The 25,333-nt window shown below is 37.8% G+C and overlaps 1 protein-coding gene across 3 annotated transcripts in view; it reads left to right on the top strand.

Annotated features, from left to right (window-relative positions):
- The window catches only part of STAM (signal transducing adaptor molecule), a 76,452-nt gene that overhangs the window by 536 nt on the left and 50,583 nt on the right, over positions 1-25,333 (top strand). For 2 of the 3 annotated variants that reach the window (XM_042991173.1, XM_007081266.2), the window contains exon 2: positions 20,458-20,542. In XM_042991173.1, coding sequence (XP_042847107.1) covers positions 20,458-20,542 — 85 coding nt within the window. Of the gene's footprint in view, positions 1-17,806; positions 17,859-18,821; positions 18,917-20,457; positions 20,543-25,333 lie in introns of those variants that run through there. The other variant, XM_042991174.1, reaches the window with a different exon arrangement.

Genomic DNA, 25,333 nt, shown 5'->3' on the forward strand with positions numbered 1-25,333 from the left:
GAGCCGAGCAATATGTCACCTAGGGTAGGATGATAAGTCCTCCAATAAAGTGTTTTCCCTGGACAAATGTTAAACGTTTGGAATAGGAGAATGTTTTGGGTTAGTTTCCTTAGGGGATTTAAAAAACATTTTTGTTGACTGTAGAGAGAGGAGAGAGCTTCTGGTGCAGGGTTGATTCTCAAAAATGTTAGGAGAGATGCAAATGGAATGCTTGGAAACGACTGGAACCGAATTTAGGACCGGAACCACTGTGCTGTATTTTTTAGCCTGGCTCTCAGTACTTTAAGAGACGTGGAAGAGAACCTTAAATCTGAGAATGTTAATTCGTTTTGATTTTGAAATGCCTTTTTTGTTTTGTTTTTCTGTTTTCTGAATCGTTGGTCTTAGGTCCTGATCCTACCGACTCAACAGGTTAGTTTTTTGTTTGTTTCTGGTCTGAGGGTAATAATTACAGGACTTTGAGTTTCCTGGAGAAGAATTTTGGGGTGATTTGAATGCACTTAGGAACCAGTTTGGCATATAAGTGTGGAATGAAAGCAAGCCATATACCATGACTAACTACCGTAGTAAAGAAATATAAGGACACCCTTTTAGACTTGCTTTTTATTTTTTAGTATAATTTAGCTACAAAAGGTAGGTGTTGAATTTTGCTTTTTAACTCTTCCTTAGAGTATGTCACTGAGTCTTGGAGGTTTGGGTTAAGACTAGAAAGGAGTTCACTTGGCCACTGCCTAGCTTGTAGTGAAATCATAGGCAAGTCACTTAAGCTCTCTGAGTCCCAGGGTGCTCATCTTTAAAGAGTGGAAAAACACATTATTTTTGTGATCAATGAAATAATATGCGTAGAGGGTCTACTACGGTGCCTTTCTATAGTAGTCACCTACCAAATGATAGCTCTTTTTGGTTCCAGTTTCAATGAATGTCCTAAATCAGCAGTGGGTGGAACTTTAGAGATAGCCAATAATACTTAATAAATAATTGGAAAATCGCGTTTAATTCAGTAGGCACTTAGCACACAGATCCCTGACTCACAGTAGTTCAACTTAACGATTTTCAAATTTAGGATGGTGTGATAGCGATATGCATTCAGTAGAAACTGTATTTTGAATTTTGAATTTGGATCTTTTCCCGGGAGAGCCAGATGCAGTTGGTATGATCCCCTCTCGTGATGCGAGGCAGTGGCTCCCATCTGCAGCTCCCCGTTAGCCGTGCAACCGTGAGGGTAAACTCCCCGTATACTTAGAACCATTCTGCATCCTTACAACCACTCTGTTTTTCACTTTCAGTACAGTATGCAATAAATTACGTGAGATAGTCAACATTTTACTATAAAATAGGCTTTGTATTACATGATTTTGCCCAACTGTAGGCTAATGCAAGTTTTCTGAGTACATTTAAGGTAGGCTAAGCTAAGCTGTGATGTTTGGTAGGTTAGGTATATTAAATGCATTTTTGACTTAGGATATTTTCAGCTTGCTGTGGGTTGAGAGCTAACCCCTCATAAGTCTAGGAAGATCTGTATTTACAGGACACTGCCTCGGTGACATAAGAGAGTGGTGAATAAGACATGGTTGCTGCTCTCAAGCAGTTTTATAACATTACAGTAATTTCTAGGGCAAATGTTCAAAATAATTTTTTTTAAGTTTATTTATTTTGACAGAGAGAGAGAGATGGGGGAAGGGTAGGGAGGGAGAGAGAGAGAATCCCAAGCAGGCTCCGTGCTGTCAAAGCGGAGCCTGAAGGAGGGCTTGAACTCACAAACCTTGAGATCATGACCTCAATCAAGAGTCAGATGCTTAACTCCTGAAACAATTTCTTAATATCTGCTTCTTTGGTTTCCAGAACTTTTATCTAGTTTTCATGGCTGTATATAATCTAGTTTTCAACTACATTCACTTTTATATCCTACTGACTTTTTGAACACACGTTTATATTGGGGTTAAACAAATTTCTTAAAGTCAAACTCTTTCCCAGTACCTTTACCACCCAATTCAAACACAGGCTCTGTCAGCCTTTATACTTTCACTTGTATTATTATGGCTTCCAAATTGCTGCACGTGCTCATGATTAAAGGCCAGCTCTGGGTCCAACTCGTTTTTCAATCATTTCCTGATTACTCTAGCCTAAAGTTTCTTAGTGATACTTGACATTTTGGACCAGATAAATGTCTTTCTTTTGCAAGCCTATCCTGTGCAATGTAGGGAAGCCTATCCTGTGCAATGGAGGATGTTTAGCAGCATGCCTGACCTCTACCCAGTAGAGACCAGTGCGCCTACCCGCCGTCCCCCCCTCCCCCACACATGATTTTAAAAGTTTTGACATTACTAAATGTCCCCTGGGGGCACAAAATAGCTCCCAGCTGAGAACCTCTCTTTTAGCCTACTGGAATCTTTGCCCTTTTCCAAACTCCTGCAATGCTTTCTGTCTTCACCAAATTATTTAGTATTAAAGATAGTTATATTCTGTACTATGTTTCTTAATTATTTTATTAGTTGCAACATATTAGGTGCCTAATGTTCAATTGAGAATGTCTCACTTGAGCTTACTAGATAGTAAGCTTCTTGAGTGTAGGAACATTCCTTTGCTCCAGGAAAGCTTACTTTTTTTTTTAATTATATTTTACAGAGAGAGAGAATGTGTGCGGGGGAGAGGGGTGGGTTGGGGAGGGGGGAGAGAGAGAGAGAGAGAGAGAGAGGGAGAGGGAGAGAGAGAGAGAGAGAGAGAGAGAGAGAGAGAAAGAGAATCGTAAGCAGTCTCCAGTGTCCGCACGGAGCTCCACTGTGGGACTCCATCGCATAATCACGGGATCGTGAACTGAGCCGAAATCAAGAGTTGGCTGCCCAACCGACCAAACCACCCAGGCACCCCTGGGGAAGCTTACTTTTTAAAGTTAGTCCGGTTCTGTATTTGGATTAATTTGCTCCACATGATCCATATATCAAACTATCATGAAAGGCTACCTAAGGAGACCTGTCAGAGACTCCCAGTAAGTAATTCTTGGAAAGAGTCCTTTAGACTCCCATGTTAACTTTTTTACTAGTATGATATGTAGAATACTGTGTGTAGAATAAATTTAACAACATTCCTTCTTCTTTGTCCATCAATGAGTATGTGACATTAAAGCAGTCCTACTAACTCACTTGATTTAATATAACTTAATGTTGTATTTGTACTTTTTCAAAATTAACTGTCTTTAGCTTTATTTATAAACTGAAATGGTGAATCAGAAATTCACTATCTGACTTATGTAATGTAACATTTTATACAAAGAGGCAAAATACTGGTCATAGCTTTTTCCTGGAAGAAATGCTGAAATGTATTGTTAGAATGTGAGCTCTAAGAGGACAGAGATTTTTGGTTTGCTCAGTACTGTATCCCAAGCATGTAGGCCACTGTCTGCACTAATAAAACATTCAGCAAACATTTATTGAATAAATTAATCTTATTTTGGATGTTGTGTTTCTTGCTCAGTTCAACTGTTGAATTACAACGATAACTTATTCTATCGAGCTTTTATTTCAAAGTCCCTAGTGACTTCCATCTTGCCAAATCTAATGGTCAATTCCTAGTCTCTTTGTTGATCTCTTAGTTTTCGTCTTTGATATACTTTATTCAGTTGGTTTCCAGGACACCAAACTTTTTCTAATTTGCTGCTTAGCTCCATTTTAGTCTTTCTGGCTTTTCCTTTTGTGACCTTCAAATGTTGAACCAAACTTTAGGCTCAGTTCTAGAAATTCTTTTGACATTTTTCTTCTTGCAGTCTTACTAGACAATTTAACTTAGCATTAAGAATTCAGACCTTGGGGGCGCCTGGGTGGCTCAGTCGGTTAAGTGTCCGACTTCAGCTCAGGTCACCATCTCAGGGTCTGTGAGTTTGAGCCCCGCGTCGGGCTCTGTGCTGACAGCTCAGAGCCTGGAGTCTGTTTCAGATTCTGTGTCTCCCTCTCTCTGACCCTCCCCTGTTCATGCTCTGTCTCTCTCTGTCTCAAAAATAAATAAACGTTAAAAAAAAATTTTTAAGAATTCAGACCTTGGAACTATACTGCTTGAATTCAATTCCTAACTTTGCTGCTTACCAGCAGTGACCTTGGGCTAGTTGCTTAGATGTTCTGTGCATCAGTTTCTTTATCTTTAATATGGGCTATTGAGGTAAATGGTTCTTGGTTTTCTTACCTAAACCTTCTCTTTTCTTCATTCTTGCCTGTTTCAGTAGATGGCACCATCGATATTCCTGTCACTCATCTCTAATGTCTAGCTAGGAGTCATCATTGATTCTTCTTTTTTCACATTCCACATCCATTCTGTCAGTAAGATCTTTGGCTCTACTTTAGTCACTTCTCCTTTCCTTACCATTATTATCTTACTAGTCCAGTCATTGATATCTCTCTCATAGACTATGGCATGAGCCTTCTAGTTGGGCTGCACAATTGCCCCCTACAGTCAATTCTTATACAAAAAAGTCAGTGATCTTTTAAAAATCTTAGATAATGTCATTTACTTGCTCAGAACCCTCCAGTAGCTTCCCATCAACTTACAGGGAAGTGCAAATTCCTTATTGTGGCCTACATTTAGGCCCCTTCCTGTGTCTCTGATATGATTTTGATCTCCAGACTCTATCATTCTAAGCCTCTTGGGTCAGAACACTCTGAGCTCTTCCCTGCCTCTGTCTCTGTATTGTGCTGTCTTTTTTGCTTGCAATGCCTTCCTCCCCAATATTTGAAGATCTTGATGTCCATTACATCCTTTAAGACTGTGTTCAAATGAGTTTCGAAGAGAAGCTTTCCCTAATTACTTTCTATAAAAAAAATCCATTTCTACCCTCTCATTCTGTTTCCTTGTTCCATTTTATTTTTCTTTATGGTATTCAACCACTTGACATTAATTAATTGTTCCCTGTATAAAATACAAACTCCACAGGATGAGAAAATTTCATTTCTATTTTTTTTTAATGTTTATTTATTTTTAAGACAGAGACAGAGCATGAATGGGGGAGGGTCAGAGAGAGAGGGAGACACAGAATCTGAAACAGGCTCCAGGCTCTGAGCTGTCAGCACAGAGCCCGATGTAGGGCTCGAACTCACGGACTGCGAGATCATGACTTGAGCCAAAGTCGGATGCTTACCTGACTGAGCCACCCAGACGCCCCGAGAAAATTTCATTTCTATCCCTAGTATCTTAGGGACAGTATCTGATACATAGTAAGCAGTCAATAAGTATTTATCAAATAATGAATTACTGATTTTTTTTTTTTCATCTCCAGTCTTGTATTTCTATTGGGTATTTTGTTATCACCTAGAAATCAATCTATCAGAAAACTGAACTTATTTTCCAGTCTGGTTCTACCTTCATTATATGGTAAATATTTTACACTGTATTAGTTGTCTTGATTTGAAACCCTAGAGGCATCTCTGAATTATTACCTTGCCTCTTCTAAACCATATCTTTGTTTTTGTGATAGTACTTTTGCATTCCTAATCAGAGTACTTTGGACCAGCTCATATCCTATAGACTTGGACATGGTTTTAGTCTGTTTTGTTAGTCCATTCAGGATCATAAATCACAGCCAGTTTAATTTTCATAAATGTTAATGCTATTCTCCTGCAGTATGGTGTGATGGAAAGACCTTGGGCTCTGGGTTTAAATGGCAGCTGCAGCATTTGCTGTTAATAAATGGGCACGGTATGGACATGAACAAGTACAGAAGCCCTCTGCGTTCACTTTCCACCTTTGCAAATAGGGATAAAAATATCTACCTCATGGAGTTGTTATTAGGAATATTTATAAAAATACATGATGTTCTGATTCTTTTTAAAAAAATTTTTTTAACATTTATTCATTTTTGAGAATGAGAGAGACAGAGCATAAGCGGGGGAGGGGCCAAAAGAGAGGGAGACACAGAATCTGAAGCAGGCTCCAGGCTCCGAGCTGTCAGCACAGGGCCTGACGTGGGGCTTGAACTCATGGACTGCGAGATCATGACCTGAGCTGAGAGCTGAAGTCGGACGCTTAACCGACTGAGCCACCCAGGTGCCCATGATATTCTGATTCTTTACTGGAAATGAATATGCTTCAAGTCTGGCTTTTTCAAAAATCATATTTAAACTTTCCTTAAGTATTCTTTTCTTCTGTGCTGATGACTGGTACTTCAGTTTAGTCATGTATGTCTAGATTCTTGGGAGTCATTCTTGACTTCTGTAGTAATTTTCTACGTTCCAGACAACAGACACATATGGTCTACTCTGTGCCAGCACACGGATCATGCCCTTAAGGATTCTGGTGTTGCTATAATCTCTGAGCTTTATCTTCCTAACAGGTCTTGAATCCACATTCATTTTCCCTCCATTCATTCTTCCCCTCCTTTCTATTCTCATTGCCACTGCTAGGGCAGGTTTGGGTCACTGAGCTCTTAGATGAGTACATTAGCCTCCAACTGTTATCCCTGCCTCCAGTCTGTCCCCAGGAATTTTCTAGGTGGTTGATCGTGATATTTCGAAAATATAATATAATCATATGGCTCCGGTGATTACGGCATTTCAGTAAATCTACAGCTTTCACAGGAATTTGACTTTTCAGCCTAGAATGTAAAACTTGTTAGCATTTAGCTCCTTTCTTACCTCTTCATCCTCACGTTCCACTTTTGTTTCTCAAGGCATGTTTCTTTGTTGGTTTTATATCACTGCTTTTTCAGGTGTGGATCCTCTGGCCTGGCATAGCCTTCTCTTCATTAGTTTTCATTAGGGTTGTTTTAAGGATATGATACATGTAAAGCACTTAACACAGTACTGGCTATAGTAAGTAATGGACAAATTTTAGCTTCTCTTATGATAAAGTTAGAAATAGCTGTGGAGCCTCTAGAGACTACTCAGATTCTAAGGGATGGGATTAGTTACTGTGAAAACATGCTTGGGGAGAAATGTGAAAATTTAGAATACAGGTCTATTAAAGGTCTGATAACCACTGGGTTAAGAAATTATACTCATTGTTTCTTCTGTTTTAATTTTATTTATCCTGTAAGGTTTTCTTTGTATAGCTTTTTAGGTTTTCATTTCTATTTTGTGCTTTTCTCTGAGATGCTTCCATGCTGTTCTTTTGACGCCTACTGATTCCTTTCTGGTTAGTAGAGCTTCAGATTGCTTTTCTTTGTAAACACAGTTTCTAGGGGTCAGCGGGACTAGGGACATAAGATGAAACATTTTTGAAAAATTGATAACCATAATCTCAAAAAGACAATAATTTCTTTAAGTCTTGCTTTTTCCATTAGCTCTTTTTGATGAACTATTACATCTCCAAACTGATTGACCTTTTTTTCCCCCCTATAGCCGGAACATGATGGGCAATCATCCTGTCGGCATTTCTTACCTCCCCAAATCTTTTATTAAATTTTCAAAAATGTTTATTTTAGAGAGAGAGAGAGCGAGCAAGCACACACAAGTGGGGGAGAAGGGCAGAGGAAGAGAGAGAGAATCTTAAGCTGGCTCCATGCTCAGTGTGGAGCCTGACGTGGGGCTCCATCCCACGGCTCTGGGATCAAGACCTAAGCTGAAATCGGGAGTTGGACGTTCAACTGACTGAGCCACCCAGGCGCCCCGATTTAGCATAGTTCTTAAGGGCCCTAGGATTTCCATAATGATGAACGAGCATTGGCTTCAATTTAGACACCAGCTGCATTAGCCTCTAACAGGAGGGTCAGCCTGTCTTTCAAAGCTTTGAAGCTAAGCATTGACTTCACTCTAGCTATGAAAGTCAGAATTGGCGTCTTCTGCCATACGGCTGTTTTGTCTACATTGAACATCTGTTTAGTGTAGCCACCTCCGTTATCTTAGTTACATCTTCTGGATAACTTGCTGCAGCTTATACTTCAGCACTTGCTGTTTCACCTTGCACTTTTGTCTTCTGGACATGGCTGCTTTCCTTAAACCTCATGAAAACTCTGCTATCTTCTAACTTCTGCAGCTTCCTTACCTTTATCAGCCTTAATAGAATTTGAAGAGAGGACATTCCTCGGGGTGAGGCTTTGACTTAAGGGAGTGTTGTGGCTGATTTGATACTCTCTCCAGCCACTAAAACTTTCTCCATATCAGCAATAAAGCTGCTTCACTTCCTTATCATTTGTGTGCTGGAGTACTAGAGTAGCATTTTCAATTTCTGTCAAGAACTTTTCCTTTGCATTCACAACTTGGTTAACTGTTTGGTTCAAGACACCTAGCTTTTGACCTTTCTCAGCTTTTGACATACCTTCCTCACTAAGTTGAATCATATCTAGTTTTTTATTTAAAGTAAGAGATGTGGCTCTTCCTGTCACTTGAATACTTAGAGGTGATTGTTGAGTTATTAATTGGCCTAATTTCAATATTTTGTGTCTCGGGGAATAGGAAGGCCCCAGAAGAGAGAGAGAGAGAGAGAGAGCCACGGAGAGAGGGGGGGAAGGAGGGAGAGAGATGGGGGAATGGCCATTCAGTGGACAGTCAGAACATACACATTTATCTATTAAATTCATTGTCTTACTATGGACGTGATTTGTGATGATCCAAAACAGTTAACAGTTGCAACATCAAAGATCACTAATCTTTGTATTCAGGCATACCTTGAAGGTATTGTGGGCTGGGTTACAGACCACTGTAATAGAGTGAACATATCAATAAAGTGAGTCAAATGAATTTTTTTTGTTTCCTGGTGCATGTACAAGTTATGTTTATAACATACCATAGTCTATTAAATGTGCAATAGCATCACTCCTAGAAAGAATACATCTTTTTTTTTTTTACAAATTTTTTTTTAATGTTTATTTATTTTTGAGAGAGAGAGAGAGAGAGCGCGTGCAAGCAGGGGAGGGGCAGAGAGAGAGCGAGACACAGAGTCTGAAGCAGGCTCCAGGCTCTGAGCTGTCAGCACAGAGCCTGATGTGGGGCTCGAACTCATGAACTGCGAGATCATGACCCGAGCCGAAGTCGGACACTCAACCAACTGAGTAACCCAGGCACCCCAGTGCACACATTTTAATTAAAAAGTGCTTTATTACTAAAAAATGCTCACCATCATTTGAGCTTTTAGCAAATCATAATCATTAATCACAGATCACTGTAACAAATATAATAATGAAAGAGTTTGAAATATTGCAAGAATTATCAAAATGTGACACGTGGAAAAATGGTGCTTATAGACTTGCTCGAAGCTTGGTTGCCACAAACCTTCAATTTGTAGAAAAAGCATTATCTGCAGAGTGCAATAAAGTGAAGTGCAATTAAACGAGCTTTGTATTAGGGTGAGGATAATCTGAGGATAAAGTGAGATCATTATGAAGCTTTGAATTCTTTAGAAGCAAGTCTCTGTTTTTGCTTGTCACTTTTACCTTGCCTACAAACCCTGTTTTTGTCTTAGAAAATAGTTTTGATTTTGCTGTTCACAAAACCATGTTGAATTGTTACTAATAGTTTTTGTTCATCCGATTTAAAAATATTCGCTGTTTTTGTCACTGACGAAGAACTGTGCTATTGCTCTTGTTGATTGTGAGGCAGCATCGATAAAGAATTTGAATAGTTCTAGAGTTCTGAAATACGTTGCATTTCTGATCTGTAGAAGTTTGAGTCAGATCCTGATCCTGTTTATACATTGGAGAGTAAGAAGGTAGGTAGTTCACGAGTTTTCATCAAATCTGCTGACGTACTCCTGGGTACAACTTAATTCAGAACTGTAAGATCATACTCTGTTAATGGTTATAAGCAGTTTATATTTGATCAGACATAAAAATATCATTTCTAGTTAACTATTGACGTTTTAGTAAGTTTTTTTTTAAGTTTATTTGTTTTGAAAGAGAGAAAGAGCACGCTTGCATATGAGAAGGGAAGAGGCAGAGAGAGAGAGAGAAGGAGAGAGAGAGAATCCCAAGAAGGCTGCACACTGATGCAGAGCTTGAACTCACGAACTGTGAGATCATTACCTGAGCCGAAATCAAGAGTCAGATGCTTAACTGACTGAGCCACTCAGGCATCCATAAGTTAAGTTTTAATAAGCTTAGCTATTATATTTTTAAATAAGATGGTAGAATTTAAGTGTTTTCTTGTTTTTGCGCTATGTTTTTAAATGCATAAGTGCACTATGTTTTTTAAAAGGCTTGCTTGGCTACCAGTCAGTAAGGATGATGAATAAATTATTTAAATACACTATCAGATCAAAGTAATGACTTGATTTCCTTTTCTAAGATGAAGTAAATGTTAGACTGGAGGATATTGATCAGGATGAGTCACTCAGTTTTCTTTGGTTTCATAGGGGTTGGGGATCCATAGGGTCTCCTCAATTAGAGGAGGGTCTAATAGAGGTTGGGTCTCGCTGGGTCTCCTCAATTAGAGCAGTTCTACTTGGATTTGGTTTACAACTGAGTTTCTTTGAAGGTAAGATTTTCTTATAAAAGAATATTGAATGAGAGTCTGTGATCTTTGTCTATGTTAATGAGATGACTCAGCATGGAAGCTGGTCACTCTAGCTTAACCTTGTGATTAGATGGTTGAGACTTTGAATCATATGATATTAGCCAGATCCCCAGGGAGGAGTAGGAGGCCTGGAGATTGAGTTCCAGGAGGTGGCTTCATAACTTTGTAACGAAATGCCACTAAATGCTCTAGACACCAAATCTTGGTTGAGCCTCCTTGTTGGTGATGCACATTTATGTTCCAGGAGGATGATGTGTCCTGAGGGTACAGAGGCGTTGGGTTTGGGATTGTTCCAGACCTTACCCTGTGCAAGAATCTCTTTACTGGCTTGTACAGATTTGTATCTGTTGTAATAAAACTGTAATCATAAGTACTTTTCTGAGTTCTGAGTTGTTACAGTGAATTAATGAACCTGAGGGGGATAATGGGAACCCTTGAATTTGTAGCCAGTTGATCAGAAGTGCATTTGACCTGAGCTTGTTGCTTGTGTGTGAAGTGCGGGGAAACTTGTGGAGTTCTGTGCCCACAACTGTGAACAGAACGAGCTTCTGCTAGGTAGCATCACAGTTACATTGTGGAGGGTTTCCTGTACTGGAAAGTAAAATTTGAAAATTATTGAAGTAGATGCTATTAAAGGTCTCTGTGTTTCTGTGACTCTTATGGATTCATGTTGTGATTGTGTAAGTTTAGTATTTATTAATTACGTAGGCTGAGAACATGAATATTGAAAAAACTGCCCAAAATAGAAATGGTTGTTGTTTTCAAGGGATTTACAGTATATTATGTAAGCTTGAACAGTGACAGGTAAATTTGACTCAGTTATCCTCTTGGCATACCCACAGCCCAAATGAAATTAAATAGCATTTCAACATTTGCTTTCTAAATAACCTGTTTAGTTTCCAAAGTACTGTTCATTTCTCATTCTGTTTTCTTCTTTTCCCCTTTCAAACTATTTTCACATATGGGTAGTATTCATTTTTGTCTGAAAGTCCAGCTCTGGTTAGGTTATTTATTTGCTGGAAACTTTATTGGCTCTCTGTTTGTTGAATTAAGACAAACACAACATCTTGTATTTTAGGTTTTTGAGTGATTCCAACCGTTCACAACATAGTCTCTATTGTATCTAGCCTAGATTCTTTGTTATGCTTCTCTTCTGTTTTTATAACTTCACTCTTTACTGTATTTACTGTATATTTACTATACTTAAATAGAAACAAAAAAGTTTGCTATTAATCCTGTTCTCTTCTTAGTTTCTAAGTATATCAAGAAGCCTTTCTGGTTTCTCTTTCTCTCTCCCCCCCCAGGTCTTTACCTTTTTTTAAGCTTGCTTGGGCTTTCCATTTTTTTCTGTGACACTTTTTCTGTCATCTATTTAGGTCTCTATCGGCTGGTTTCATTTCTTTTTTTAGAGTCGAAGCTACTTCAGATGGAGCCTGGCATAGATTAGAAACTTATTCCATTTTGTTGAATGTCTGTCCAAATTTTGTAATTTCCTGCAAATAAGTTACCTAACCAAGATCTCAGATGTATTGGGCATTTGTATTCTTATACAAGGAATTCATTTGTGTGAATAACCTGCTTTTGTTATTTTCCCTATTCGAAGATGGTAGGATGATTAGGTATAGGTACCCACTACTCGTTGGTGACAACTCACTGCTAGCGTCTGGTGGCAGTGACTGACTAGTAGATGTTGCTCTATCCCTTGGGGCTGTGCTGTGGATCAGAAGTTGTAAGCCTGCAAAGAATTTGGACAGAGTTGGCTGCTTGCTCTTTTCTGCTTTAAACCAACTCTGACCTCCAGCTCTCAGTAGTAGATCAAAATGGAGGAAATGAGTATCATTGTTGAACCAGGCTGCAGGGCATTGAGGGGACGTGGGGAGCAGGAATTTCACTGTCATCACCAAGACCAACCCTTACAGGTAAGAATCTTGGTGTGGATCAGGCCTCTCACTCCTAACCCATCTTAGGTTAAAAAAAATGAAAATGTTAGTTGGGATCATGATGATGCTGTCTTTTAAACTATCTGTTCTTAAATTACAGTGCTCCCGTCAAGACAGATTATGTCTACTTCTGTACAGAATTTGTTTCAGATTTCTTTTGAAATTTTTTCCCTCCTACATAGGCTCTTGTTTATTCTAACTTGCCTTATTTTGGTTTTTTCTCTTTTTCTTTTTTCTTTCTTTTTTTTTTTTTTTTTTTTTTTTTGCTTTCTGTATTTGTTTTGTCTTTTCTTGTATCTTGTATGTTAGAAGATTCTCTCAGATAGGTGATAATCCTTGGTTGTTTGCCCATGGTTAATACCAGAGAAATAGAAAACACTTCAGAAGCTGTAATCATGTGGTTAGGCCTTATAAACTGAACTTCATTATAGGTTGCTGTGGTATGCCTTTTACTGTGGAACTTCCCTCTACCCCTTCATATCATGATCTTGAGTGTGTTTAGGTGTTTCCTCTTGGGCTGACCTGGAATCCCCAGAGAGCAGTCCTGTAAGGTGAAGGTACAAATGAAGGTGAGGGGGTAGAATAGAATAATTTCTCAGAGGGCAGATATTTGATGCAGGGCGGGGGTAGGATTCAAGACCACCCACTCCCAGCCCCCCAGTTCTAGAATTCACCAGGACTCATAGGACTCAACATAGAACAGCTACGATTTATTACAGTGAAAGGACCCAAAGTTTAGTCAGCAGAGGGAAAGGGCACACGAATGAAGTCCGGGAAAACCAGACACAAGCTTCCTTGGGTCCTCTGCATAGGATATAGTTAATTGCCCCAGCAGTGAGTTGTGACAACATGTATGAAATGTTGCATCCAGGGACGTTCATTAGAAACTCAGTGCTTGGGCTTTTATTGGGAGCTGATCTTGTAGGCATACTCTACTTGGCACGTAACCCAAACTCCCACAAGGAAAGCAGGTATTCAGCAAAAACCATAGTGTTTGTACGTTTGTACAACCAGTTTAGACATAAGGAGTCAGTCTTCTCAGTTCTGTGAATGGTGGGAACTTTCTCCCTAAACCCAAGTTCCTGTACACAGACAATGCTTATAAGCAGGCCCTTTAAAGGATACCAGTCAGGAAGGCCTCTGTGTTAAACTCTTTTTTTCACAGCAAGTATCAGCATTCATGCAGTTGCTTAATTCATCTATTTATTAATTTTTTAAAAATGGACTTTATTTTTTAGAGTGGTTTTAGATTCACAGAAAAATTCAGCAGAAGGTAAAGAAATTTCCTATATCCCTCCTGCCCCCACATACGCACAGCCTCCCCAACTATCAACATCTTGCAGCAAAGTGGTATATTTGTTGTAGTCTCTTAACCCACATACGCCCGTCATCATCACCCCAATTCCACAGCTTACATTAGCATTCGCTTTTGGTGTTGTATCTGCCAAGGGTTTTGACAAATACATAATAACATGTGTCTACCGTTGTATGCAGAGTAGTTCACTGCCCCACACAACCTGTGTGCTCCACCTGTTTCTCTTCCCCTCCCTCCAGCTCCTGGCAACCACTGATTTTTTTTTTTACTGTCTCCATAATTTTGCCTTCTTTCGAACGTCATATAGTTAAAAACATGTAGTATCTGGTTTTTTCACACTGGCTCCTTTCACTTAGTAGTACGCCTTTAAAGTTTGTTGTGTCTTTTAATGGCTCATTTTTATTTTTTAGCACTGAATAATATTTCATTATTCTAATGTACCTTATTTTATCCATTCATCTACTGAAGTATGTCATGGTTGTTTCCAAGTTTTGGGAATTATGAATAAATCTGCTGTAAATATCCCTGAACATGGAATATCTTTCCATTTATTTAATTCTTTGATTTCTTTCATCATAGTTTTGTAGTTTTTCTCATATAGATCTTACACGTATTCTGTAAATTTATACTCATTTTTATTTTATTATTTTTTTAATGTTTCTTTATTTGTGAGAGAGTGACATAGAGTGTGAAAAGGGGAGGGGCAGAGAGAGAGGGAGACCGGCTCTGAGCTATCAGAAGCAGGCTCCAGGCTCTGAGCTATCAGCCCAGAGCCTGACGCGGGGCTCAAACTCATGGAACGAGAGATCATGACCTGAGCCGAAGTTAGACACTTAACCAAATGACTGAGCTACCTAGGCACCCCAAGTATTTTATTTTTTTGAGTGCTAATATAAATGGTATTGTGTTTTTAATTTAAACTGACACTCGTTTGTTGCTCTTATTTAGGAAAGCTATTGACTTTTCTATAATTAACCTTGTATCCTACAGTTTTGCCAAAATCATTTATTATTTCTAGGAATTTTTGTTGTTGATGATGTTTTTGGATTTTCTACATAGATGAACATGTCATCTGTGAAGAAGGACAAGTTTATTTGTTCCTTCTTAATCTGAGTACTTTATATATATATGTGTGTGTGTGTGTGTATGTGATGTGTATATATTTTATATATATATATATAATATATATATCTGTTTGTTTTTTGTTTTTTGTTTTTTTTTTTTTGCATTAGCTAGGACTTCCAGTATGGTGGCAAAAAGATATGGTGAGAGAAGATATCCTTGCCTTATTTCTGATCTTAGTGGTAAAGCTACTAGTATCTCACCATGAAATATATTAACTATAGATGTTTTTGTAGATGTTCTTTATCAAGTTGAGGAAGTACCCTTTATTCCTAGTTGGCTGAGAATTTTTATCCTGAGTTGTTAGACTTTGTCAGATGCTTCTGAGTTTATTGATAAGATCATGTGATTTTTTTCTTCTTTAGTTGTCAGTGAGATGGATTACATTTATTGATTTTTGAATACTGACCCAGCATTGCATACCTGGGATAAATTCCATTTGATTGTGAAGTGTAATTCTTTTTTATATATTGTTGGATTTGATTTGCTAATATCTTGTTAAGAATTTTTGCATCTATGTTCATAAGAGATTCTAGTCTATAGTTCTTTTTCCTAGTAATGTCTTTGTCTGGTTTGGTAGTAGGGTAGTATTGTTTTCATAGAATGATTTCCTGTTTCTGTCTTCCAGATGAGATTGGAGATAATTGGTATAATTTTTTCTTTAAATGTCTGGTAGAATTTAACATTAACTTCTCTGTGCCTGATGCTCTCTGTTTTGTAAGGTTATTAATTATTGGTTCAATTTTTTTTTTTTTTTTTTTTTTTTTTTTTTTTTTCTGTGAGAGAGAGAGTGCAAGCGGGAGAAGGAGACACAGAATCCAGGCTCCAGGCTCTGAGCTGAGAGCTCTGAGCCTGATGCAGGACTCGAACTCACAAACCATGAGCTCATAACCTGAGCTGAAGTTGGACACTTAACTCACTGAGCCACTCAGGCACCCTTATTGGTTCAGTTTTTTAAATGTGGTATTCAGATTGTCTTTTTTTTTGTATGTGTATACTGTGACAGATGTGTCTTTCAAGGAATTGATCCACTTTATCTGAGTTATTAAGTTTGTGGGCATAGAGTTATTCATAATTCTCATTTGTGGTTTTCCAACACTGCTGAGCAGCTCTCTGCTTCTCAGTGGATAACTGACCAGTGTCCCACTAATTTAACTCAATTCTGACACTATCTATCTGCCTGGAAATAATGTCAGATCCCACAGGTTAAGGGCTCAGTCCCACAAGAATGTCCTCACTCTCCACTTCAGATGCCAATCAAAGTCTAGGATATGACCTGTGCTTCTTACTGATTGGCTATAAATTGGAGGTTCCCATGATCCTCTCAATATTATTGAGCCATAGTAACGTTCGTATTACTTTAATGTTTGCGAGATCTGTAGTAACATCTCCTTCATTTCTGATATTAGTTATTTGTATCTTCTCTTTATTTTTTTCTTTTTCAACTATCAATTTTATCGATCTTTTCAAAGAACCAACTTTTGGTTGTATTGATTTTTCTCTATTTTCTTTTTTCAGTTTCATTGATTTCTGCTCTAATTCTTTTCTTCTGCTTACTTTGGATTTAATTTGCTCTTTTTTCTAATGTATGCATTCAAAGCTGTAAACTTTTCCAGTATGCATAGATTTCAACTGTATCATACGAATTTGGTATGTCGTACTTTCATTTTCATTTAGTTGAAAATATTTTAAAATTCTCTTGAGATTTCTTCCTTGACTGTGTATTACTTCGAAGCATGTTATTTAATCTCCATATATTTTGTGATTTTCTAGCTATTTTTTGTTAATAATTTTTCATTTAATTCCATTGTGGTCCTTGAGCAGACATTGTAAGATATCTAATCTTTTAACATTTATTATCGTGTGTTTTATGGCCATGCAGTGTATTTTGGTGAATATTTCATGTAAGCTTGAGAAGAATGTGTATTCTGCTGTTGTTGGATAGTCTGTAGATGCCAATTATGTTCAATTGTCTGATGGTATTGTTGAATTTAACTTTGTCCTTACTGATTTTCTGCCTGTTGGATTTGTCCATTTTTTTGATAGAGGGCTGTTGAACTCTCCAATTTTATTAGTGGCTTCATTTATTTATCTTTGCAGTTCTGTTACTTTTTGACATTGTTATTTTAACATTCTGTAATTAGGCATGTACATAGTAAGGATGTTAGGTCTTTTTTGGAGAATTAAACCCTTTACCTTATGTAATGCCTCTATCCCTGGTAACTTTACTTGCTCCCAAATCTGCTCTAAAATTAATGTAGCTACTCCCACTTTCTCTTAATTGATGTTAGCATAGTATCTCTTTCTCCATCTCTTTATTTTTAATGTTTACGTGTCTTTGTATTTAAAGTGGGCTTCCAGTAGACAAAATATGTTGCATCTTGTTTTTTTTTTTTATCACTTTGATAATATTTGTATTTAGACCATTAAATTTAGACCATTAACAATACCATTAATGTGGTATTGTTGGATTAATATCTACCATATCTGTTACAGTTTTCTAGTTGTAGCCCTTGTTATTTTTTCCTATTTTTTCTTCCACTTTTTTTTTTTTTTTGCCTTTTGTGACTTTAAGGCAACATTTCATATGATTCAGTCTTCTCACTTTTGTAGCATATTAATTAACTTCTATTTTTGCTATTTTTAGTGGTTGCTCTTTCAAATAACATACCACTTCACTGGTAGTGCAGACAAGTGAAACGAATAATGAAATATTCATAGTTCCTCTCTCCTTTTCCTGATATCCTTGCTGTCATTTATTTCACTTTTATGGAAACACACATACCCCCTATCCTATATCATTTTCTTCTCTCTGAAGAGCTCTTTTTTTAAACATTTGTTTTGCAAGGTGAGTTTATTGGCAACAAATTTCTTTAATGATTCTTTGAGAAAGTCTTTATTTCTGCTTTCCTCTTGAAGAATAATTTCACAGGGTACATAATAGGTTGATGGTTATTTTCTCTCATTGCTAACTATTTCACTCCATTTCCTCCTTGTTTGCAGGGTTTCTGAGATGTCAGATGTAATTCTTATGTTTACTCCTGTTTAGACAAGGTATTTTTTTCTGCTGATTTCTTTTTATATTTTTTTCTTTATCATTGATTTTTTGCAGCTTGAAAATGATATAACTAGGTGTAGTTTTTTGATATTTATTGTGCGTGGTATTCTTGGAGCTTCCTGGACCTGTGGTTTGATGTCTGACATCGGTTTGGGGAAATGTTGAGTTGTTTTTGCTTCAAGTATTCTGTTTCTTTCCTCTCTGCTATTTCTTTATTTCTAATGTTTATTTTGGGGTGGGGGCTGACATGGGGCTCAAACTCACAAACCTTGAGATCATGACCTGAGCCCAAGTTGGATGTCTAATCAACTGAGCCACCAGGCACCCCTCCTCTCTGCTGTTTCAATTATGTCTACGTTTGACTTTTTGTAGTTTCCTACAGTTCTTGGATGATCTGTTGCAGGTTTTTTTTTTTTGTTTTTTTTTTTTTCTTCCAGTCATCTTTTTTTTTCTCTTGCTTTTCAGTTTTGGAAGTTCTTCTTGACATATGTGCAAGTCCAGAGATTCATTCTTCAGCCATGTCCAAGTCTGCTGATGAGTCCCATCACAGGCATTCATTTCTATTAGACTGTTTTTGGTCTCTAGCATTTCTTTTTGATTCTTTCTTAGAATTTCCATTTTTTTTTTTGCTTTTTTTCCATTTCTTTGCTTACAATATGTTCTTGCATATTCTCTCCTTTTTCCTTTAGAGCTCTTAGCATATTAATCAGAGCTTTTAAAATTCCTTGTCTGATAATTCCAACATTTCCTGTCATGTGTGAATCTGGTTCTAATATTTACTCTTCAAACTGTGATTTTTGTTTTATACTGTGGCTTGCTGAAAGCTAAACAAGTTGTAATGGTAAGATGTTAGGTAAGAAGAAGTGTTCTGTAGTTTGGTGGGTAGGTAGTCTTTTAAAATGAGCCTTTGCCCCTGAGGTGTGAATTTCTCCCATGCTCAGCTTTTTCCTCCCTCTTAGGTGGGAAAGGATTGCCAGATGGGCTGCAATTGGGTAATCCCCTTACAAACATGAAGGCTGGAGCAGACTGGAGTTGGGAATTTCCTTTACCCTAGGTGGGTTAATCTCTGGTAAAACACTAGTTGGTTAGGTGCTAGTTAAAATAATTAACAGGTAGGCCTTGTTAAGAAGAGAATGCTCTGGTGTATTTCACCGTGGTTATCGTCTCCCTTCCCCTGCTGAAAAATAGAAAATTTTCTCTGGTGTTCACCTTGAGATCCTGGGAGAGCTTATGGAAGTAAAATTTGCAAAAATGCAGTAACTCTCTTGTGTCCGGGCCCCTTTGGATTTTAACTCAGAATTGTGCACATTTAGCTTCCAGCAATTTGGCTGTTAAAAATTTAGATTTATGGTACTGGTTTCTGGTGACGTTTCTGCTCATGGGTTTCTGCTCTGTTGTTTTTCTATGTATCCATCTATCTGTGTGTCTCTGATTTTTGGGACAGCATTTGTCCTGTGATCCCACTTCTGAGGGATCTAAGAAGAGTTGTTTTCACTTTATTTAATAGCTTTTTACTTGGTTGGAGTGGTAACTTCCAAGTTCCTTAAATGCTGTACTGGAAACTAGAAGTAATTCCTTATTTTGGGTGCTTATGTGTCAACTGTGCCTGATGTCTCTTTATCAAGGAAACCTTTCTTTATCTTCGGAAAGCAAATCATTCATTTACTTAGGTGGGTGGGAGAGAAGTGGTTGCAAGAGCTTTCGAATAAGGAAGGCAAAGTAGGTACCTACCTACATTTCCCAGAACATTAACCCATTCTCCCTAAGTCCTTTCTTCTCCACTGTCAGCTGTAGGCATTACCTTCTGCTACTAGGACATGACTTTTCTGAGAATTCGGTGGTGGAAAACAGGCTGGTTCTTAAGCTCTTTTGTTACTGCCAGTATATGACGCACCTCTTTTGGGTCTTCTAAGTAGGTGCCACATGCTTATATTGTTATATAGTTTTTGAGGAATTGTTGCTCATGTTTTTCTTGTCATTGTGTGTTTGCTTCAAAAATCCTTTTGCTGTAATTAAGGGAGGGAGCTTAGTGAGATGACGGACTCAATGTATGGGGTACCTCTGTTGATGTTTTTAATTTAGTTTGTCAAGTTTTTATTTAATGGAAAATAATCAGTTAAAGCTTGGTTTTCTTTTGTTCATTTTTCCCCCTTCCCCATGTCAGACACGAAAATCAACAAAATCATATAATTTAATTACCTGAAACATTTTGGTAGAGATTTGTCATGTTTCTTCACTGGCAAGTAAAGCTAAGAATTATTTGATAATGAAGGTATTTCTTATTTTAGTCTTTCTGTGTGTGGAAAAGGGTAGACCTGTATGTAGTTTTTTTATAAATAAGTATCAGTGGCCTATTTATTATATTAAGTAACAAGCAACTGAAGTGTTTATCGGGAAAATGGTTGTAATAGACAGTAAAGGTGCTCCTAACCCCCTTTTAAAGATGGACTTGAACATTTCATTGAACACACTCCTGGCAGCCATTCCTATTTGTTGCTGATACTTGATTTTATCACAGTTTAGTAATTTGTGATCATTTACCTCTTAAAGATTTTTTAAAATGATATGTCTCTGCTTTCTTTCCATAATACACAGAGAAAGCAACCAGTGAGATGAATACTGCTGAGGATTGGGGCCTCATTTTGGATATTTGTGACAAAGTCGGTCAGTCTCGCACTGGGTAAGTGTTGCAGAGTTTCAAAGGAGCTTTATTTATTCTCTTTATTAACGTGAATAAAATGAGAGCCACGAGGTAAAGCATATTACAAATTAGTTTGAGAATTTTTGGCCGGCAAGATTTGAGGAATCATCCCATTTAAGTTACTCTTTATGACCATTTAGGGTAACATGACTGGTAACAATGTTGCTATTTTAATTACCCTTGTCCATAGTTGCTTCCTGAAGTCTAGCTTTTCCCACTGATTTTTATTTATTTATTTTTTTAATTTTTTTTTTTTTAACGTTTATTTATTTTTGAGACAGAGAGAGACAGAGCATGAACGGGGGAGGGGCAGAGAGAAAGGGAGACACAGAATCAGAGGCAGGCTCCAGGCTCTGAGCCATCATCCCAGAGCCCAATGCGGGGCTCGAACTCACGGACTCACGGACCGCGAGATCTTGACCTGAGCTGAAGTCGGACGCTTAACCGACTGAGCCACCCACGTGCCCCATCCCACTGATTTTTAAAACCATTAGTGATTTCTCAGCTATCAAGTTTCATGGTTATTTTTCAGTTCTTTTCTTCTTTGTCATATCTGCAGCATTGCACCTAATTGAAAAGAGTGGCTATGAAAGTTAGTTTTAGGACAGTATAATCCTAAACTTTTTGGCATAAAGCCTAATACAGAGCTTTCAATACAGCAAATGGATTAACAACTGGTATACAGATTAATAGTTTCCTTAATTCCTGGGCTAATAATGTCAGGTTATTAGTAGCCTCATTTACCCCTTTGTGCCACAAAAATACTGTCTTGTTTATGTACTTGGTTGTGAAAAATGTAAGAGAGCATTGCTGTATTATACTTGATTCTTGTGGTGCTAATCTTAATCCTCTGATGATGCTTTCTTTGGCTCTCCTTCCTTCCCTTCTAAATATATGCTTCCTTAAACTTTCTTTGATCCATTTTTTTCCCTAATACTTTTTTCTTTTCTAGTACTTTTTTGTTTTAAATCTTACAACTTCTTTATATCTTTATATGGGTGACATCTCTATTTTCAGTTGTGATTTTTCTCACTCTAGCACTAGTCTTGAGGACACATCATTGTTTCTGGACATGATAGTGTATGAGCTTTCATCTCAACATGTAGAAACCTGAAGTCATCTCTCTTTTTGCTTTAAACCTTTTTTCCCCTCGTTTGTTCCCTGTCTCTGTTAATGACAAGATTATTTCATTTGTTCTTAAAACCTAAGAGTCACCTCCATGTTAATATTGTTGAGAAATTCTGTCAGTCTGCCTCCATAGTATCTCTCAAAAGTGTTGATATTTTGAAGTTTCCTCAGTTAACTTCTTGAGCATAGCCAAACCAGGCAGGGGCAGTTTGTCTTCAAGGTCTTTCTACCCCTTCAGTCAAGCCCTTTTTGGCCCGTAACATGCAGCCCTTGTCCCCAGAACAGCCAAGTTCCCCAAAGCGAGGCCTCCACATGTGGCCTCATCCATATCCCCTTTGTTGTTGTTACATATTAGCATGCTGAGTCCTTTTCTGACCTGAGTCCTGACCCTGTTAGTTCCTTAATTTAATTGGAATTGGAGTAGCTACTGTTTGCTACGGATCTATTCCTTTTTCTCTATTTCTGTTGGCCCCATTTTACGTGAGACATTCGCTACCGTGCCTGGACTAGTGAATTAACCTTCTGATGTTTCTTTCTATTTCCATTTTTTTCTGTCCACTTCTTATATCTCGTTACCATAAACAACTCCTCCCATGTTACTCCCCTCCCTTCTGCGCTCAGTTAAGTCTGACCTCCCTCTAGGCATCTGACTCTCTTATTTTCCATTTATTTTTCCCCTGAGTATCATTTTTTTCAACTCAAGCTTTTCAGTTGCCAGTGCTTTTCTACCTTAGTTTAATGCTTTTGGTCATTCTATTCCTTTAGTGTGAAATATTTTATTCTCCCATTTTCTGTCTCTGTGTCTCATATCCTTGCAGGCCCAATGTAGATACCATTTCTCCTAGAAGCTTTCTTTATCCCCTTTGCTGCAGATCATATCACGGTCCTGTGAATCCTCAAAACACTCTATCAAAATCACTCTTATTTTTGTTTTGTTTTGTGTTGTAGTAACTTATATCTGTCTGGTAGGCTTAGATTTGTAGAGTAGACAGGTCCGTGAATTTTTGTTGTGCAGAGGAAAGAAGCAGCTAGCTGAATGGTTGAGAGCATGGACTTTGGAGTGACACTGCCTGGGTTCACACCTGAGCTCTGACCACTTTCCTTGTTTGCTATGGAGGAATAAAAATAGCATCTTCTATGTAGGGGGCGAGTTGTCAGTGTGAGATTGGTTAACGTGTGTAAAATGTTTATAGTCCTACCTGGCATGTGGTTAACTGGGTGCAACTTTACCTCTTTTTGATTCAAGTTCCAGTTTTGTGACAGTTTGTCCCTTAAACACTAGGTATCAACCTAGCTGCATCCCTGTATATTTTGGAGATACAAGTTTTATCTGGCATTTCAGTTACTAAGTCCCTCTTCTCTTCATTCTGTCAGTTTTCTTTTTATGTTGATAAAGATAAATTCGGTATTCCGTTTTGTAGTCACCTTTTATAATGGGTTAGTTGCTTGAAATGCAAAGATTAAACTCCCTGTCATTACTAGAAATATTTCATATTTTTCCAGTTAAATAATTTATAATCTATCTGAAATTCTGTGTAAGGTACAATGAAGCTGAAGAGATCAGTTTGTTTTTCTTCATGTTAACATTATTTTCCTAGTAACGTTTATTTGTTATTCTTTCCCCTATTTTTTTCTTGTAGTGAGAACTTTTAAGTCTACTCCCTTTGCAACTTTAAAATTACAATAAACTATTGTGACTGTACTCTCCATGCTGTAATTACATCCTCAGAACTTAGTTGTAACTGGAACTTTGTACCTTTTGACCACCTTCACCTACTTCACCTCACCCCCATTCCCCACCTCTGGAAACCGTGAACCTGTTCTCTATTGCTGTGAGTTCTGTTTTATTAGATGTCACATATCGGTGAGATCATATAGTATTTGTCTTTCTCTGACTTATTTCACTTAGCATAATGCCCTCAAGGTCCATCTATGTTGTCCTTTTATATTTAATATGTCTTAATTTAATGGCAACCCTCTTGTACTGCTGGTGGGAATGCAAACTGGTGCAGCCGCTCTGGAAAACAGCATGGAGATTCCTCAAAAAATTAAAAATAGATCTACCCTCTGACCCAGCAATAACACTGCTAGGAATTTACCCAAGGGATTCAGGAGTGTTGATGCATAGGGGCACTTGTACCCCAATGTTTACAGCAACACTTTCAACAAGAGCCCAATTATGGAAAGAGCCTAAATGTCCATCAACTGATGAATGGATAAAGAAGATGTGGTTTGTTTACACAATGGAATACTACTTGGCAATGAGAAAGAATGAAATCTGGCCATTTGCAGCAATGTGGATGGAACTGGAAGGTATTATGCTAAGTGAAATAAGTCAGTCAGAGAAGAACAGATACCATATGTTTTCATTCATATGTGGATCTAGAGAAAGTTAACAGAAGACCATGGGGGAGGGGAAGGGGAAAAAAAGTTACAGAGAGGGAGGGAGGCAAATAATAAGAGACTTGTAAACACTGAGAATAAGGGTTGATGGGGGGTGGGGGAGAGGGGAAAGTGGGTGATGGGCATTGAGAAGGGCACCTGTTGGGATGAGCACTGGTGTTGTGTGGAAACCAATTTGACAATAAATTATGTTAAAAAATAAATATATAAAAATAATTCATAGAATTCAAAAAAGGTCTTAGTTTGTAACTTTAAAAGCTGTGTTCCATTTGTGTTTTTTAAATATAATATCAGTAGTTTAGACACATGCTCATTTTTTTTTCGTATTTATTTTAGATAGCTGTCATTATATTCGTTAATATTTCAGCTATCTTTTGGGCATTTAAAAAAAGTGTTTACGTATTTTGAGAGAGAGAGAGAGTACTAGAGCTAGCGGGAGAGGAGCAGAGAGAGAGAGGGAGACAGAGAGAATCCCAAGCAGGCTCTGTGCGGTCAGCACAATGCCTGACGTGGGGCTCGATCCCACAAAGAGATCATGACCTGAGCCACAATCAAGATATGCTTAACTGACTGAGCCACCCACATGCTCCTCTTTTGGGCATTTTAATTGACATTGTGCAATTTTTATGAATTTACTTAGGGAGTATTTTCAACTTTGCTAATTTAAACAATGAAGTGTAGCTCTGTTTGTGCTTTTTATTTTTTTGTTTATTTTTGAGAGAGAGACAGAGCACAAGTTGGGGAGGGGCAGAGAGAGCGAGGGAGACACAGAATCGGAAGCAGGCTCCTGACTCCGAGCTGTCAGCACAGAGCCCAACGCAGGGCTCAAAACCATGAACCTTGAGATTGTGACCTGAGCCGAAGTCAGACAACTGAGTCACCAACTGAGACCAACTCAGTCAACCAACTGAGCCACCCAGGCGTCCCTAGTTCTGTTTGTCCTTTCAAGTAGTCTTTTCTCCTTTCCTCTTCTCTCTTTTCCTTCTACTTGTATTTCCTCCCTTAACATTTATTCCTTTCTGATTCCTTTAAATCCTCATTAAGTTAATTTCCAAGCATTTGTTTATTTATATAAATGTAATATGTCTTCACAGCTCTCATTAATAAAGAATTGTTTGAAAAGGATTAAATAGTAATTGAGATGCTATTCTGATATTATTGAGCTTTAAAAAAAATTTCAAACTCTTAATATTTGTTCATGTGTGATTTCTCTTTAAGAATAATGTTTTATATTTATCC

Source organism: Panthera tigris, chromosome B4 (assembly GCF_018350195.1).
Source record: "Panthera tigris isolate Pti1 chromosome B4, P.tigris_Pti1_mat1.1, whole genome shotgun sequence".
NCBI classification, from domain to species: domain Eukaryota; kingdom Metazoa; phylum Chordata; class Mammalia; order Carnivora; family Felidae; genus Panthera; species Panthera tigris.